This window comes from Patagioenas fasciata, chromosome 6 (genome assembly GCF_037038585.1).
Source record: "Patagioenas fasciata isolate bPatFas1 chromosome 6, bPatFas1.hap1, whole genome shotgun sequence".
Classification (NCBI taxonomy): domain Eukaryota; kingdom Metazoa; phylum Chordata; class Aves; order Columbiformes; family Columbidae; genus Patagioenas; species Patagioenas fasciata.
Genome location: NC_092525.1, coordinates 30,268,555 through 30,286,546, shown reverse-complemented (window position 1 = coordinate 30,286,546; position 17,992 = coordinate 30,268,555). Strand labels below are relative to the sequence as shown.

Sequence of the window (17,992 nt, the reverse complement as noted above, 5' to 3'; positions counted from 1 at the left end):
TTTGTCCTTCAGGGAAAGTTCTCTAACACTCACAATTTTGATAATAGTGAGCTTTCATATGCATACAGATTTTTTCACTTGGTTACAGACTTATTTAATCAAGTTCCATTTGCTCATTCTTTCCATGCAGTAGTAGCTATAATGTTTTTCTAAATGGTATGTCTCAAAAGACTTTTTTCTTCTTTAGTATTTAAAGATTTAAAGTTCTTGACCTCTCTGTAATTACAAAAATCTGGTCATCAGCCACTTATCTACAATAGGAATTTTTAAAGGAGCTTAAGTTGAGAATGCCATACACAACTGCAAGTTGCACACCTAAACCATCTGTAGAGGAAAGAGGAAAAAAACACACAAAAACAAAACACAACAAATACAACCAAACAGCCACAACCAATAACAACAAAACACCAACACACACCATGGAGCTTACCTTTCTGAAAACACATAACCTAACCTGCAGCCCCCAAAGCATACTTATTTCTGGTTCTAACAAGTGATACGAGGAGCACCTGTGCCAACTTCACCTCATTATATGACCTTCTTGCCTTCTGCCACCATTAAGCTTCAGCAGCTGCCCTTTTTTTTTTTACAAGGGTCCATTCTTCAGGGTCAAAGACACATTCCATCCTATATACTGGGAACAGTATCTGGACTTTGCTCCAGATGTTTTTTCCTATCTATCAATAAGGATATACAAAGTAATCAAACATCTCTACCTATCCCTTCCACCGAGCAGCCTCCATAAAATGGCAGCAATGAAAGCTGAAAATGTCCCTTAATAAAACTAACCCAAAGCTCCCTTTCTAAAGGAAGATTCCCATTTTCATGCTGGAAATAATGGAAAAAATAACAGTTTGATTTTTTGTTAAATTAGCACACATTTGCATGTCAGATTGCAGGTGATAATGGACAGACTGCAAGGGATTTTGGTTTTTAGCCTCCTAACAGCTGCATTTCTCTTTTTCTCTTTTTTTTTTTCGTGTGTATGAAGCTATAACCATATTTAGATTTCAATTCATAACACAGATCTAGTTCATAGTACATAAAGATGTCTCTGAAGCACAAAGTACTGAATCAGAGGAAGGAAAGCACATCCCATCCTACAGCGGTGACATGAGTTATTTGCATAGTTGCCACAAAAGTAATAATTACACTGTAACTCAATGGGAACAATGGTAATTTCACAGTAGCTCATGTTGTTGTTATCACCCTATATCCTGATAACTGTGAAATTAATTTGTGGCACCACTGTATGTGTCAGCTTTAAGCTGTTCCCTAGGTAACATTACGCTACCATAGAGAAGGAATGCTTGGCAGTATAAATGGGTAGCAGCAGATTGATTATACAAAAGAATCTTCTCTCTACATACAAATAACTTGGCAATCAGAGAAGATGAGAAAAAAATCCTCCTTAAAAAAAAAGTGTTAATGGTATTATTTGACCATTATCCATACACTGGAAGAATGCAAAGGTAACACAAAATGAGTAAACTACCAGATGATGTTTAGTGCCACTGAGCCATTGTTCAAACTGCAGCCAGAATGCAGCATAAAAATGCTGAAAATTTCTTTTTCCTTCTTCTAGTCGTTTCCCATGTTAACCATTAAATGGCAATTTTAAATACAAAAGCAAATATACAGCATTTAGACATATTCAGGAGGGCAAAAACAGTACAGGTTATGCTTTCACAAATAATTCTCACTTCATTTGAGAGGCACAATCCTTTCACCTCATGAACACTCAACATTATTTTGCAATACTATTACTGTCACATGATATACAAAAGATGATACTGTGACACTGTGCCACACAATGCATGGAAATCCTTACAAATTTACTGGTGAAAATTCAGTGCCACAATAATTGAAGGTCTGGAAAACACTAAATCATGGAATTTAAGGCGGGAACTTATTACTGATTGGCAACAATAAAAAAACACAGAGTTTAAACTTTCCAGTCATTCTGCTTGGCACAGCAGTAAGTATGAGGCTCTGGATTAAAGAAAGATGCTATTAATTTTTACAGAATTTGGATATTTCTTTCACTTTTAATCCAGGCCTGTTTACACAGCATTAGAAATGCACACTGTAATGCCTTGTTCTCTTGCTGTATGTTTGTCTGTAAGGAAAAAGGTGAAAAAAATCACAGCATGTCACATACACAGTCTCAGTCATTCAGCTGGAGTTTTGTTACTGAAAAGGCAGCAGCATCTCAGTGTCAGTGCTAGCCATCAAAGCAAACCAAGGTGTTGAGCAGATACTCTGATCCAGGATATCCAGGGACAAGCATGTTTTGTCGCTCTGTAGTTTTGATCTTTATCTCTGACTGATCCTCCTTTTGTGACTTCTGTCCCCAAAACCCCTGACAGGTGACGTTCAAATGTGGGTGTTTTTTTTTCAATCCAAAATAGAGCTTTCAGAGCTCTGAAAGCAGCTGTAGGAGCCTAATGGCAGCTTGGACGATCCCAAATGTGTTTTCTTCATCAAATATTGGCACATACTACACCATATTATGTCACTGCTGAGAGGAAAATTTTGACCGCCCTATACTCAATTATTCATTCGAAAGGCACTCTGATCATTGCCACTACCAACCCAGGAATTCAACCTATTTATATCCTTTGCCAAATCAGCACATACCCTTATGCACCCCACAGCCACTCTTCTTCCACTCCATACTGTGTGAGCCCATTCTGATGCACAAGGACCCTTAAATGCAGACAACATACACAACACATATTCACAGTCAGCAAGCTCACTACATTAACTGCATGGACAATTGGCTGGTGCTCTTGATGCTGGTAGGAATTACTAAGGGAGATCAGTACTGATTGATCCCCTTTTTCAGTCCCATTAATAACTGTCTGCAGTTATCTTGGCTTTGCCTAGACCAGCGCAGAGCCTTGATGCTCAGCTAAGTCAGTGGTCATTTTTTTCCGACACACCTGACACTACTTCTGCCTGAAGGAGCATGGGCCAACCCTGATGCCTGGCTTTTAACCCCTCTGCATCTCCTCTATCCTTTATTTTCTTTTATACACTCTTCAGGTGTCAGTGCTGAAACAACTCCAATCAGTTGGAACAAACACGCCTCCTGGAAGGACAAATGCTGCCAGTGACAAACAACCTTTCATTTGCCGGATCGAAGCTGCCAAAGGCATTCAGAGATGCTTCAGGAAAGGTGTGTCTATGTATGTAACGAAAGAGCTTTGGAAAGCTTTAGACACTCATAGCAATTACTGGTTTTACCGTAAGCCCAAACTTACTACCACAGATAAAATGTCTGTGACCAAAGGGTGTCAAATACTCTATTTAGAAGGGTGATTGAAAAATGAGTAGTGGGGATAAAAAAATGCCTGAAATGGGGATTTTTACTTTTATAATCATTGAATCAAACCACGCACAGTACAGCTGGTATTTTTACCTATGACAGCATTCAATAATCTGCTTGAAACTAACTGATATACTCTGAGCTACCTGTGGTTTGCAAAAAGGAAACCCAACATTTTTTTTATCATGCACTGGTAACCTCTGTAACAAGACTGCTAACGAGGCTAAAGATCAACTCCTTAATTGTAAACTATTTGCTAATACTCTGTAAGTGGTGGCTATTCCTCATCACATTTGAAACATGTTGAGATACACCACAGAGCAGTTTATAAAGCCACTCCCATGCTACTTTAAATGTCTATATTTTGCTGAGGAGTGTTCAAAATTGTAAAGAGTATTAATGTATCTTCAAGACAGTTGTGGGGGGTTGACTGCCATATTACAACAGTGATGTCTACTGATTTGGGGAATGGCTTTAAAGTGATGGGAAAATTAGTCAAAAATGATACCAACCACAAAAATTCTAAGCAATACCTATCTAACCGTTTAGGTCTCAGCAGCAAAGCCACTGCCAAAAAAGATGCCTTGCCATCTCTGTTTTTTCCCAGCTGCCAAATTGCTGATGCATTACTAGCTCTGTGGCCTTCAAAAACATATGAAACAGCCTGTTGATAGTATACATACTTTTTCATTTTAGATATTATTTTACATATATTTTTCCTCAAAGAAAAAAAAAAAAGGGAATTTTTGGAGAAGAAAAATTTACATCATTTGACCAAATTAATAGAGTAGTTCTTTCTGATTTCATAAGATTCAGCAGGGTCTTGAAAAAACAAGTGTACATGATCTCTAACCCTAAAGAAATTATGTTTGATTACGAAAACTACAATGCCATAAACATAGCATCTACAGAGAAGCTTGTCCAAATATCTCTAGAATACCATGATGTCTCAAAATGAAGATATAAAAATCCTTGTAATGAAACGACATCAAATACATTTCATAAGACAATTGTTGCATACCTTCAGCAAGAGTTATTAGCCAGCACACAAAGTCTTAGAATAACTTCCATTGCACTGCCAGCCAACTGTAAGCTTGACGCATTACCTTGGAAGAATGCCACATTTCCCACTGTGCTAAACTTACTGAAACAAATAGGAAAGCAGCATTGCTGCGTTACATCCCTGCTTTATTGTCGTGTAATTGGACCACACTACAGGAACAACACTTTATATTACAAACATCGAGTTACCATTATCAACTTCTGGCTTCACACTCTCAGCACAAAACCAATGAATTCTCGAGAATTAAATGAATATGATAGAAGAGAAAATATTAAGAGAAGTTCCATTTTAAAGCTCTGTTTGCAGTTATAGTTTTAAGACAAAATAAATTTTCTATGTTATAACAGTGTTACACTAGCAGGAGAAAGAATGTTTAGCAATGCCACCCGCAAAAGATTACTCAAACCTTTCCAATGTAGGGGTAAAGTCTTCACTCACCCAGCGTACCCAAGTGGGATGAAAGGATAAAAATTGCTCACAGAAGCAAGGAGCACAGGGAAATGGGTTTACACTCACTGAAATACATCTTAATTCAACTAGGAAAAAGAGCAAAATATTTATGCTGTATGGTCCCTGCTGGTTGAATGGCTTCCTGTACTAGAAAAGGAAAATCAGGGATTTCATCTGTCACTGGGTGAACAGCGGTCCTCTCCACTTTCTTGGGGTGTAAACCAGCCTTTCCTCATGACTTTGGCCACAGAAGAATTTATCCCTAAAATGGCTACATCTCTGGTAGCAAAAGACAGCCCAGAAGGCTGTATCTACATAAGCAGTGTGGCCCAAGAATGGGTCTCTACAGCAAAACAGTTGGCATTAAAACTCAACATAACCCTTCCCAAAATGCAGGTAGTATTTATTTCAGCCTAGTTCTAACCTAGTGCTGTAGGCTTGAGCGAACAACATGGACATCCATGTCCGTGCAGTCTCCACGTCATGCTGCCTGCACTGGCTGTCCTACAGACAGCACGGAAGTGCTCGCCCGCCGCAAGCAGGACTGGCCACAGCCACACACCCCTGGCCTGGGCACGTGCTGCCCCACCAGCTGTGCAAAAATGCCAGCTGAGTCAGCGCAGATGACACAGAGGCACCCTCAGGTCAGCCATGACTAACGGTATGACTCTACATAGAAGCCATTTAAGCTTGTCTGTATCTCTATACCCCAAAAGAAGTTATGCCAGACACTGAATACAGTGCAGCTGCATCTCAGTGCAGGCTGAAAGATGCATTAAAGGAACAGGGCCCTCAGCTTTGCTTTGGTGACTGCAGCCTCACGGCCAGAGGCACACAGGCTTAGCCGTGCAATCACAGCTCTCTTTAGTGGAAAAAACTCAGTGGAGCCAGAATCTCTCTTAAATATGCAACAGTTCCTATGTAAGTATTTCTAAACATTCCTCTATAGTTCTTTAATTATAGGGAAAACAATTCCATTGTTCTAAACCATTCAAAGCCCCAGAAAATAAAATTAAATATCAATAATCTACAGAAAGCCATGGCTCATGGTAAGACCATAAGCAAATTTACTGCACTCATCTTTGACTTTTGCTTTTTTTTTTATTTAACAAATCACAACCTTTCCAAAATGTGTAGGCTGATGAATCTAAGGTATTCATAAGCCTCATACTCCATATTGTATATATCATCTCTAGCAATCCAGAGCATTCTTCCTGATTGTTAATGGTAGCAAAGAAAAAATTTCAGAAATATTTTAAAACCTTGCATTTTAAAAAGTAACAAAGGGAAAACCCATACAGTGAACTCAAGATTCTGTGGTGCAATTTTCTACTCTAACAGTTTGCAGACAAGCGGCTATTAGTCACTTAAAGGTACGATGCCGCACCCACTGCATGCCATCTTTGGAGCCTTTGTGGTAAGCCATCTGCCACAGTGATTTTCAAAGTCTCTTTCACCAGCAACATCAGACAACACCTCCTGCAGTTTGCTAAAAAGCAAAATTTTGACTGTTATCCAATTCTTTTCTTTAAATCATAAAACTAAGTGGTTCAAAAGCAAAAACAGGCTCCCCTTCCTTGAAGTGACAGAAAAGTGGTTTTTGTTTTCTCCTCTTTCCTCTGAAATATTTTTTGGGGAATGGTACATATGAACACAGAAACTATGTGTTTATCATACACAGAACAGACCTGAAGCATCATTCAGTCACTGTAATACATACAAGAAAATGCATGAAAAAAATTCAAGATTTTACCAAAAACATTCGTGTAAGATCTTGCCTAAAGCACACTTCAGTATATCAACTAAAGTAGTAATTGTAATGCAGCTTCTAAACCCATAAATACTATTTGTTATTTTGGTATTTTACTATATTGCTTGCTATTTTGCTAACAATGCTTTTGTTCTAGATCCGTGTGTTGTTTATATACACTACAAGGCATAATTCAGTCCTCTGATGTAAAGTAACTATGAACCTACATTGCAAATTGGAATTACAAGAAATTCAACAAATTTTTACATCTGCCAGTCATGAATATCATTGATGCACAACTTTTTTTATTTATACTTTAAAAATATATAAAGCAATGCAATTACATTCTAAAGTTCAGAAGATAAACATTATCACTAGTTCCACAAGATCTTCAGTTTGAGTTATAGCTGTAACTTGAAACAATGGACTTGTCATGTATCAGAACCTTCTTTTTTAATTGCACAATGAAATATAAAGTGCTTTAATTCTCCATGGAAATTATACAGAAAGACAATGCAAGTTCTAATAACTGTCACAAAAAGAATCACATTTATGTCACAGGTTCCTATGCATGCTTGGTGTTACAGCCCTGCACAGTGTCCGCCTGTGGACAGAAATTATTCCACTGTGACAAGATCTACACAATGCATCCCAGGCACTGTGAGGCTCTGAATGGGCGACTCAGGAGTCAATTAGTCAACAAACAGCAAGGTAAAATTGCATGAATGCAGAACCTTGTTAATGACACTAGAAAGCTTCTAGCCCCTAAGCAGCTTGTTCAGTCATAGCTATCTTTAAACAGGGCTGTCTTTTACAGTGAAGATATATGGCCAATGTTTGTTGAATGCAAATGATGTTGGCAATCTGATCTTTAATGTACACGACAGATGACAGTGAAATTCTGATTTCAAAATGGCACTCAAGTCAAAATTAAATTCATTTCTATTAGCCACATAGGTCTATACTATGGATATATTATTAAAAGTTCTCACGTGCTTCTAATATTCTGCATGTATTCCTATGCAACACCAAATGTAGCATTCTGAAACATCTGCTTATTTCCATATGCTGTTAATAATATGGTAAATTTATATAATTGTCAAGATACATACTTAGAAAAGAAATTCTAAGGGCAGCACGGTCTATTCCCTAAACTCCACAGTTTTGTGGGTTATTTTGTTTTTAGCTTGAGAACATTTCTGCAGTTATTTGGTTTTGGTTTGGGTATTTTTGTTTGTTTGGGGGTTTCTTTGTTTTGTTTTGGGTTTTGTTGTTGTTGGTTTTGTTTGTTTGTTTGTTGTTGGCCTGGTTTGGTTTGGGTTTGGTTTTTTAATAAGGAATATCCCTAAGCCAAACGTAGTCTAAAAAAAGGTCTAACTGAATAAGCCTATATATCAAAGTGGTTCACCTAATTAGTATATCAATTAGTATATCCTCTGAGGCTGGTGGGCGTTTGGTTGATGCTGCTGAGATACATCAGAGGAACATGTGCTGGTCACCCAAGAAGGCATAGTATTGTTGCACTTTAGAAGCAGCAAAATATTTATATTAAGTACATATAAAGCAATCACTTGCTTCTCCCCTAAAAACATGCCCCGAGCAGCATTCAAATCATTGCACTGGAGAGAAATGTAAAGATAGAAGAGGGTGGAAGAGAAATTTGAACTTACTCCCTCAGTCCCAAATAAGCACACTAATCACAAGGGCTAGTGGCTACTTTGGATCATTGGAACTCCCTCCAAAGGCTTCCGCCGCCCCAGAACATGAAGGATTTCTTTGAATAGATGATCTTTGAGACCTAAATCCGGAACCCAGAAGCAATTACCTTTACTCCTCATTCACCTTTCTTTTCAACTTACCAAAGACTGGGTCCCATCTCTCAGAACAGCTTAAGAACAAAACATGAAAGCAGGCATACTTTTAACATGACATTTTTCGTTGTTCTCAGTTTCCTTATATTTCATGCCTGCCTTTCCCTAGCTGTACATCTCCATGATGTGGCTTTTTAAATTGGGAAAACCAAGTTGCCTGACTCAGAACCACAATAAGAACCTGTATTTGCCACATCTCAGGACAGAGCCCTAACAAACTGGTTACTAGACATTTCGTAGTTTGTGCTGCAGACTTGTTTTGTTGACAAGTTTTTAAATCCCTGACATTTACTCTGCAAACTAATGAACACTTGTGAAATCATGGAACTTCTTACAGTGCAATTTTCTTGGGTTTTGCCCAGTCATATAAATTATTTGTCAAATACATCTGAGAGTCTAGACCATATTAAAAGAAGCTTGATTATTACTAACCCCAGATTTATACAGTTGTCAAGACAACAGTGAATATCATAATTAACAGAAACCATTTCTATCAAACTTGAAATCATGTTGAAGCCTCACACCCATGTTCACATTACTCAAAACCATATGCAAATATGTGAATGCAAAAGAAAATTCCAAATGAACTCTGTTGTCCTTTTATATTGATCCAAACAGCCAAGCAAACTTTCTCTCTCCTTTCCCACTTCAAAGTACAAAGAAACATGTTTAAATCTTTCTTTATTAACAAGGAGCCTGTGGAGTTTCCATCTCTGGAGATATACAAAACCTGGCTGGACACAGCCCTGAGTAACCTGCTCTACTTGACCCTGTTCTGAGCAGGAAAGCTGATTAGTGATCTCCAAAGTGCAGTGTGCACGAGGCAATCCACTTGGATGTGAGAAGAAAATATTTTTGGTACCATTAATAAACAACATTTCTTTTTAAATTAAGTAGTGTTTATTTCATCTTTATCTCTTAAGTTTTTAACTTCTATTCTTGTTCGTGCTCTATAATGCACATAATATATTGGTACAGTGGTACATATATATAATTTATAAAGAAATTAACATACGCATATTAATGGTGTGTGCTCAAAAACATTCTGCAGGTGTACAAATCAAAAAAGTTTGGAGACCACTGGTCTAGATCATCTCCAACACTACTTTCAACTTCAGCAAGTCTGTGATTCTCTCTCTTGATAACAACAATAGATGCCTGGACACAAAGTGAGAGAACAGATTCAGCGGAAAAAACATTTCTTTCCTGCCAGCTGATGTCTGTTGCTTTCTGAAATCTGTCCTTCACCTTGTTCTTAAACCCAGTAAGTACCAAAACCTTATCTTCTTCTAAACTGGTATTAACAATTGGGTCTAGATTTCTTCCACACTTCCACTAAAAGTTACTTTATCATTTGAGGAGGAGTTCATTCAGGGTTTTTTTGTTTGTTTGTTTTTAAGACTCTTCAAGGCCACAAGGCCACTTTACCCTACTTCCCCAGAGAAATGGTTGCTGCAGAAGTCCACATTCTGGTTTTGCCACCTATGAAAAGACTACCAGGGTCAGCATACAGTTAGCTATCCTACTTCCTCCTCCTCAAATACTTATCATAGCAGCCCAACCAGTCTAAACACTCCTTTCAATTTCTAGATAAAGCTTTATTGAGGATCAGCGTCCAGATTTTTTACAGGGATTATATATTAAGAATAAATTGAGCCCTGTTTAACAAAAGCTTAATGTTCTTACGCAATCTGACATTATAGGTTTGTATCTATGATATTTTTCTGATGTGTTACTACATAAAATACCCAAATAAATTATCATCTACACATTCGACGTATGTAAAGCAAGAGTCTCTCTATGTATAAACCCCAATTAAAAAAGCAGTTGCATTAAAATATAATAATAAATAATTTGGAGTGCATTAACAAAATAAGCAAAATATTAACTGAACTGAATGCTTTATGCTTTTATGTGCAATCATAAGTAAACCAAATTCTTACAAAAGCACTCGTTATGCACTGAGTAATGGCAAACTACTATCAAACTACCATTATTTCATTCAAGGTCTAAAATAATATGTAAAGTAGAACTAGAGAAAGGTCGTAAGCTTTATGATAATTTCAAAACCCTTCAGAAAGTTTATTTTGCATACATCGAAATACATAAACAAGAAAGATTATTTTCACGTGATCCTTCATTTGAATACCATTCAGTTTCTGAAGAGCTAGAAAAAGAACAAAACCCTTCTTGGATATTAGTGTTTGTTTATGCAGAGCAGAACGATATTCATAGAGCAGAAATGTACTGAAACCCATATTAAATTGACCATTTTTCTCGAAGAGAAAGTTAAAATGGAAGGTCTCGTTCCAAACAGGAGCACTGGGGAAAAATGATCATTATATCTCTCATCTGGCAGACCGGTAGTACCACTCTGGGAAATCAGAGGAGATTTGGGCAGACTGCCCACTCAACTTAAGGCTCATCTGAGATCCACATGTATCCGCTTAGCTATCCAACTAGGATTTTGTTGTTGTTGTTGTTTTCATGCCCACATGATTTTAGTGCATTTGTGCAATGTGCAACCCTCTCCACATGCTTCCCTTACCAAACAGAGGCAGGAATCCCACAATACTGAGGCCAGCAAGTCCACATTCTCTCATAGAACCATAGAATAGTTTCGGTTGGAAGGGACCTTCAAAGGTCATCTAGTCCAATCCCTCTGACATGAGCAGGGACATCTTCACCCAGAACAGGTTGCCCAGAGCCTTGTCCAACCTGGCCTTAAATGTCTCCAGGTATGGGGCACCTACCACCTCTCTGGGCAGCCTGGGCCAGTGTTCAGCACCCTCATGCCTGGTCCAATGTCCAGGATAGTTATGGGAAAGCAAAGTTAAATTCTATCTGTCAAATGTCCCATCTGAATTGCATATGCTAAAGATAATCTTGGGCTCCAAATAGATAAGTGCAGCCACCACGGATATGGGGTGACTATGCGGCAGCTGAAAGAACTGTACAGGCTAAAATAGCAAGTGTCTTTTACACACATTTAGAAAAATACATACATCTATACACATATACATCTCTAAATTAACATTTTGCACCCCTTATGCATTACTCAAGTACACTATAAAAACATGCTACAGTCTTAATTTAGTAAGTCAGGTATTTTCTTTACCTCCATAAAAACAACTAAGAAAAAAAATCAACCATATAATATTGACTCCAATTAAGAGAATTCCAGCACTGCACAATATCTGTCACACTTCACAATCAATAACTGTTTCTTAGAATGGCTTGTACATTAGCAGAAGCAGCCAGGATACAAATTTATGAGATAGTAAAGTGCTTTTTATTGTATGCACAGCATAGAATCATGAGAATCTTCTACCCGCTTCCTGCAACAGAAACATGACCTTTGAAATGACAAAGCTCCATTTGCTAGTGAATGTTTATCACCAAAGAGCTGTCAGCTCCCAAGTTTTTAAAAGATTAACTCTGCTGAGTCATGTATTGCAAAACACCACAAAACTACCCGTGGAACATTGTTAGAAGAGAGCAGCAACTTGAAATCCAGTTCAATGAAAATGCTAAAAGTAGCTTCATATGTCAAAAGCTCCCCAAATTTTTATTTTAAATCACTTTCAATTTACTGGCTCTACACAAAAGATTCACGTACATAGATGACAGACCACATAGGGAGAAAACCCTTAACATATGAAGCAAAACAAGCAAAAAGCAAGAAATCACTATTAGAAAGGTAAATGTCGTTATTTTTACAGTTACTTGCAATGCTAGTAGTTGAGATGTTCAAAAGGAAAGAATATAATTTAGAGGCAGTAAGAAAAGGCTTCAAAAGAGGCAGGTTGCTTTTCAAGTCAGAATATCTTACAAACACTTATTCGTAGCAGTGTACATGAGACAAGAGTGTCATGAGCATAAACTCAGTCAGGCAAATAAAGTCATTCCCACACATCCATAAATTTAAAGGGATTATGAACACAATCAAAGCTAATGGGTGTAATTAGTTTTTCAAGAAGATTCTGAATATTTTTTGTGGTTGTTTTTACTATTTACTGTGCTAGTGCAAGCCTAAGAAGTTACTCTGGTATCAGGCAAGTCAAAAGAAGCAGTATGTTTGCATTATTACATTTTACTATCCAGCTTTTGAAACCTTTAAAAATACAGTTTACTATAATTTTCTGATTGACAGATAATACTATAATTAACATCTTCCTGATTATTCAGTGAGTTACTTTAGAAAAATCTATCTTTGATTCTACCACCTTCCAGCATAGTAATCATTCCCGTTTCTAGGCACTACGCCTGGCAAGTTTCTTCAGAGTCCTGTGCGCAGATACCCTGCAGTGCAAGTAAGGGTGTGAGAAGATTCATGTACTGACTAATTTTAACCTCCCCTAATAAGCATTAAGTGCAATGATATAAAGATATTAAGCAAACTATATATACCTACAATATATGAAGGGCCAGATAGATTTTAACATTCCGTTAGCAAAATCAAAATCATGTGAATCTGGTGATAAAAGAGAGTACACAGGAACTACACACATAAAAATCAAATCCAATTTAAAAACAAACACAGGTTTGTTCAAACAGCATTGTACAATTGCTGTAACGCTTACAGAATTTAGATGAACAATATTTTCATTCACTCACAGTTTAGTATAAATATAAAGCAAGGCACCCCTTAAGCATTTTAAATAACAAATTAAACATTTACGTTTTTTACTGTGCAGTCAGGCTTAACATTTATGCAGCTTCAAAACCAAAGTACAGCCTCAAGGGAAGCCTCTCCACTGACAAATTAATACCTCAGAGAATAGAGCTGAATGGTGGCAATGAACTCATTTGTTCCCCCAATAATGAAGAATGACTCTTTCTTTACCACATCTGTGACTGTTGCTATGGTGACCCAGACTTACCTCATTGCTTCTCGAAGTGCTCCTCGCTCACTAAGAGTCGTATGCTTGATGTCATCAAAATTATTTTCTAGTTTCTCACAGTTCTGCAACAAATGGACAAATGCATGTAAGGCTCTTAAATAGTATGTTGTACATGTATTAAAATTATCCAACATCATGCAAACAAATCTGATTCATCTTATGTAACCTCAAATTATGCATTCTGTTTTAATTACACAGGAGTCATTAAAAAGACATTGAGAACTCAGAAACAAAGTAAACATGAATCTTATTATATGGTTGTCATGGAAATCATCTTATAAATGTTCCATAATTAAATGTATGGAATTCTTACTTTTTTCTTCTTTGAAAAAAAATTAATTTTTCTTAATCAGTATGCAAGGCTACAAAGATACTATACACACACAGATGAGAATAGAAACATAAATGTGCAGTTCAGAATTATAATAAAAGTTAGATATTCTGTCCCAATGAAACAGACTGTGTTGTTGGAACAAACCAATTCCATTTAATTCATATTTAATTTAATTTTTGAAACATAACAGAAACTGAAAAGATTGCTTACAGACACCTCAACCACTTAATGTGTTTTTCCAGATTAGAGCTCATCAGCATTTCTAAAAGTAATATGAAGCCAGCAATTTTGTGACAGTAAATGAAATAAACTTTACTATATTCTGTTATTATTAAATGTGTGACTGGTTCCATCACTCCACAGTGCTGATCCTCCTCTTCTGCTCCCATAACAGCAGTAAAATTGATTCAGAAGATGCCGGGGAGTATAGAAATTTGTATCTGTGCAAAGTGAGCGCAAAATGCCAGAAGACAATAATTCTCTGATCATCTGCATCATCCACAGGATTTTTATATTCTCTTGAGGCTTCATCAATACAGGAGGCTTTAAGTCCCCCCTGTTCCCTGCAGCACCTTTCTCCAATACCAAAGCTTACCTCTGGGAGGCATAATTTTGCCATATGGGTGTAAAAGAAACACAAGTTGGAAGCAAAACAGTTACTATTGCTAACAACCTTGAAGGCAGGATTGTCAGGCTCTTTATGCAGTAGCTTTAAAGAAAATACACACACTATTATTTGGTCATATTGCTTTCACAGTTTTTAATATCTGAATTAATTTTCAAGTCCACATCTTGAAGATAGTTATAGTAAATACAATAGTTACCTATTGTTATTTCTTTAGTGCATTGATTCTTTATTTCTATAATTACATTCAATTTGAGGCTACAAATGCATTACTGGAAAGGAAATAATCATGTATTTGTAAATGACCTAACAATACATTTTAGCTTGTCCAATTAACATTTAAAATATCATTATTTTGAAACAAGATTATAGACTTTTTAATACAAACTTTTAATACTTTAACAATACATTGCTGAGCAGGAGAAACGAACAAAGCTACATTTGGAACTTTAGCAATCTTTTCTCTAACATATCAAAAATGATTGATGCCTGTCTTGAGTAGTAAATCTTATCCCATGGCTAATCTGATATTATTTTCTTTGTTTATATTACAATCAGTTGTCCTTTGTATGGCAAAATCCAACTCAAAAACTCAAAGGGATTGCACAAGAAAGATAGTGAAGTTCTACAGTGAAGTTTTCATTATTTAGATCAGCGTAAACTGACCTTCAGCGCCAAGCACATACAGGCAGGTCGGTCATTTAAAATGCACAAAAGAAACCCAAATCAAGAACAGTAGTTAATAAAGAATCTGTGATTCATCAACACTAAACTGAAAGTAGCTGTGCAAGCAAAAATCAAGCCTCCCATCGCCCAGGAAAACAGAGCAAAGGAAACACCATCTGGAATATTGCTCCAAGTACCAAAAGAGGACAGCCCATATTTTGACAATCCTGTGCCATCAGCATCTCAGGGCAAGTTCAGAAAATCTGAGCATGACGCAGTTCATTTCTCTTGACCTCATGGTATAAAGCACATGGAAATGACAGAGGATCCAAAGCACAAAAGATTTTTATCAAGCACAACTAAATCTTCTCTGTATCGTACAGGCTAAAATAACTGATGCTCTCCACATGGAAAATGCTGAGAGTAAGTTCAGCTGGTACTTCTTCTTTGTCTATATAGCCCATACTGTGTTAATCAGCAAAAAGGAAAAGGTGGTCCACATCTACAGAAAACGTTGTGATCATATAGCCTTACACACACAAATATTCCATCTCAACTATAAACCTAACGTGAAAATTAATAGATAATCCAGAACAAAAAGTGGAACAAATTTTATAGATCCAAATAATAGATGTGGTATCAATTCATTTGGCAAGAAGATGAACTTTCACCATTTCTGAGCATTGTTTCTGGACAATATCTTTCTCAGCTGCTCTTATCCAAGGTACAGCAGGTGACAAGGAAATAACTTCACCATTAGGAAAGAATGAACTAAAAACTGAGCCATATGCAAACTCCTGAAGGAAGATGACTTCATGGTACTATGTCACCAGTTACTGCACACATACTGAAGAGGAGAGGGAGCAAATATTGATCATATCCACTGCTTTCCAAGCAGAGCTGCAATCATCCAAAACAGCATGTTGGATCCTCTCAGAGACAAGAGAACAGGGTGTCTGAAATACCGAAAGTAAGCATAGCTACAGGTGTACAGATGCCACTTCTTCATGGGTCTGAGTATCAGTTCACACGCTACACTTGCAGACTGGCTGAAAGGATAGTATTTATAAGAAAGCCTACCAATGTGAATGAAATTGTAAGCATGAGAATACTCTGAAGAATATGTCTTGAAAATGATGAAACGTTGGTAGACCCTGACCAAGCTGAGCTTTACATTCTTAAGCAGAAAATCAGTAGCAAAAATTGAGCTCATTCTATTATCTGTGCTACCAAATATATTAATATCTATAAACATCTTGCACAGGGCAGTATGTTTTGGCCCATAATATTTCACATAACAAGCAATTAAATTCCCAGGTGTTTTGTTTTGAGCAGCAACGAAAGTAAAAAAAAAAAAAAAAAAAAAAAACACAAGCAATGAAAAAAAAATGGATCTGGTGGCTTACTGCCAAGTGATTTTCTGTAGGTATAGATAAAGTCTAGAAGTTTTAACTCTATGATTTAATAATTATATAGTACTCTATATGTTATCGCTGTTGGCAGATCTATAGTGCTGTATGATACTAAACTAAACATCACCTTTGAGAAGTTCAGGAGGAAAAATAAGTACAAAGATGTGATCAGGGACATGGCCATCATAAGTCAAACTACCATTGCATGTCAAAAAGCCACAAAAGTCTAAATATTGCTTCTTAAAGGATGCTAGCATAAATACTTTGAGGTTTTTAAATGAACTAAAAAGCAAGAGAGCAGGGAAGAGATTTTATATATCAATAAATGATTTAATTATCATACATTTTATGAACTAAAACTACATGACAACTAGTTGAAAAGGGAGATGTAGACAGATATCTGTGGCATCACACACAGCATATTGGTGGAACATCTAATCAGAAATGAGAAACATGAACGTTGAACATATGAAGATGAGGGAAAAAGATTAATGAACAAATTGAAAAGCTTTTTCTCCCATAACCACAAGAATATGACTTTTTTCCCACTGCACTTTATTCTTGTTAATAAAATAAACTGCAAGCTTTGGAAGCAAGGACTATGTACTCATAATTCTCTATTTTCAGTTATGGTAAGTAACAATACTAATAATATAATGACATAAACTTTATCATATTATAACAGTCTGAGGAAAGCCAGCAACTACCGAGTCCAAAGTACTCCTCCTCTTTGACACTGGTTGAAGTACCAAGCTGGCTCACATAACTGGAGAATCTAGATAATCACTCTGGTTTTAAATAAAGCCTACGATCCTGGCAAAAGTGAAGTTATGCTTTTAAAAACACATCTCTAAAAATTCACCAGCTTAGCTTTCTTGCATATGTTTTTGTCTCAGGTGGAAAAGCCCTTGTTTCTTGACTTAGCCATTTGGAAAACAATTTGTGATTTGGCCTCTTGGGTCAAATGCAAAACTTTGCAGAAGTAGCTCAGAAACCAAAAGCAGTCTATTGCCTGGTGCCACCACTGAGGATCTCCCTAAATCACTAAAGCATTGCTGCCTCTGCTCTGACACGACAGGCCTAAAATCACATTTCTGAGAAGACCATAACTCAAACTTGCTCGTTCTGCAATACAGTACTGATAGAAGTGACTGCACTTCCATTGAAATGAACCTTAAATCTCCCATCCAGTCAAACTGGAGTGGGATCACACTAAGCCATTTCCTGCTACTTTAACTCTATCCTGAAATACTTCACATAAGACTTTCGAAAGTCTTAGTATTACATATAATGTCTTACACACGTTTTGAGATAGTTGAGAAATAAAATCTTTTGATCTGACAACAGCATAAGATCTATTCTAAGGCAGCCGCATCACTCAAATTGAGTAGATCTCTTATCCTAGTTGATACACTGCCAAATCAAAAGCCTTACTTAAAATACCATTGCTCTTCCATGAAAGAAGTTTTTAAGTAAATAGGATTGACGAATTCTTGGAACTCATTGCTTCCACATGGTTTTAGAGAATTTTCTTAGAAAGCCTGAGTTTTTTCCAAACATTTGTGAAAGCAAATCTCACATTTTTA

General features: G+C 36.8%; 1 protein-coding gene across 7 annotated transcripts in view; it reads right to left on the bottom strand.

Annotated features, from left to right (window-relative positions):
• DPYD (dihydropyrimidine dehydrogenase) overlaps nt 1-17,992 on the bottom strand; it is a 340,194-nt gene that overhangs the window by 282,689 nt on the left and 39,513 nt on the right. For all 7 annotated transcript variants that reach the window (XM_065842651.2, XM_071810396.1, XM_071810393.1 and 4 more), the window contains exon 3: nt 13,349-13,431. In XM_065842651.2, coding sequence (XP_065698723.2) covers nt 13,349-13,431 — 83 coding nt within the window. The remainder of the gene's footprint in view (nt 1-13,348; nt 13,432-17,992) is intronic.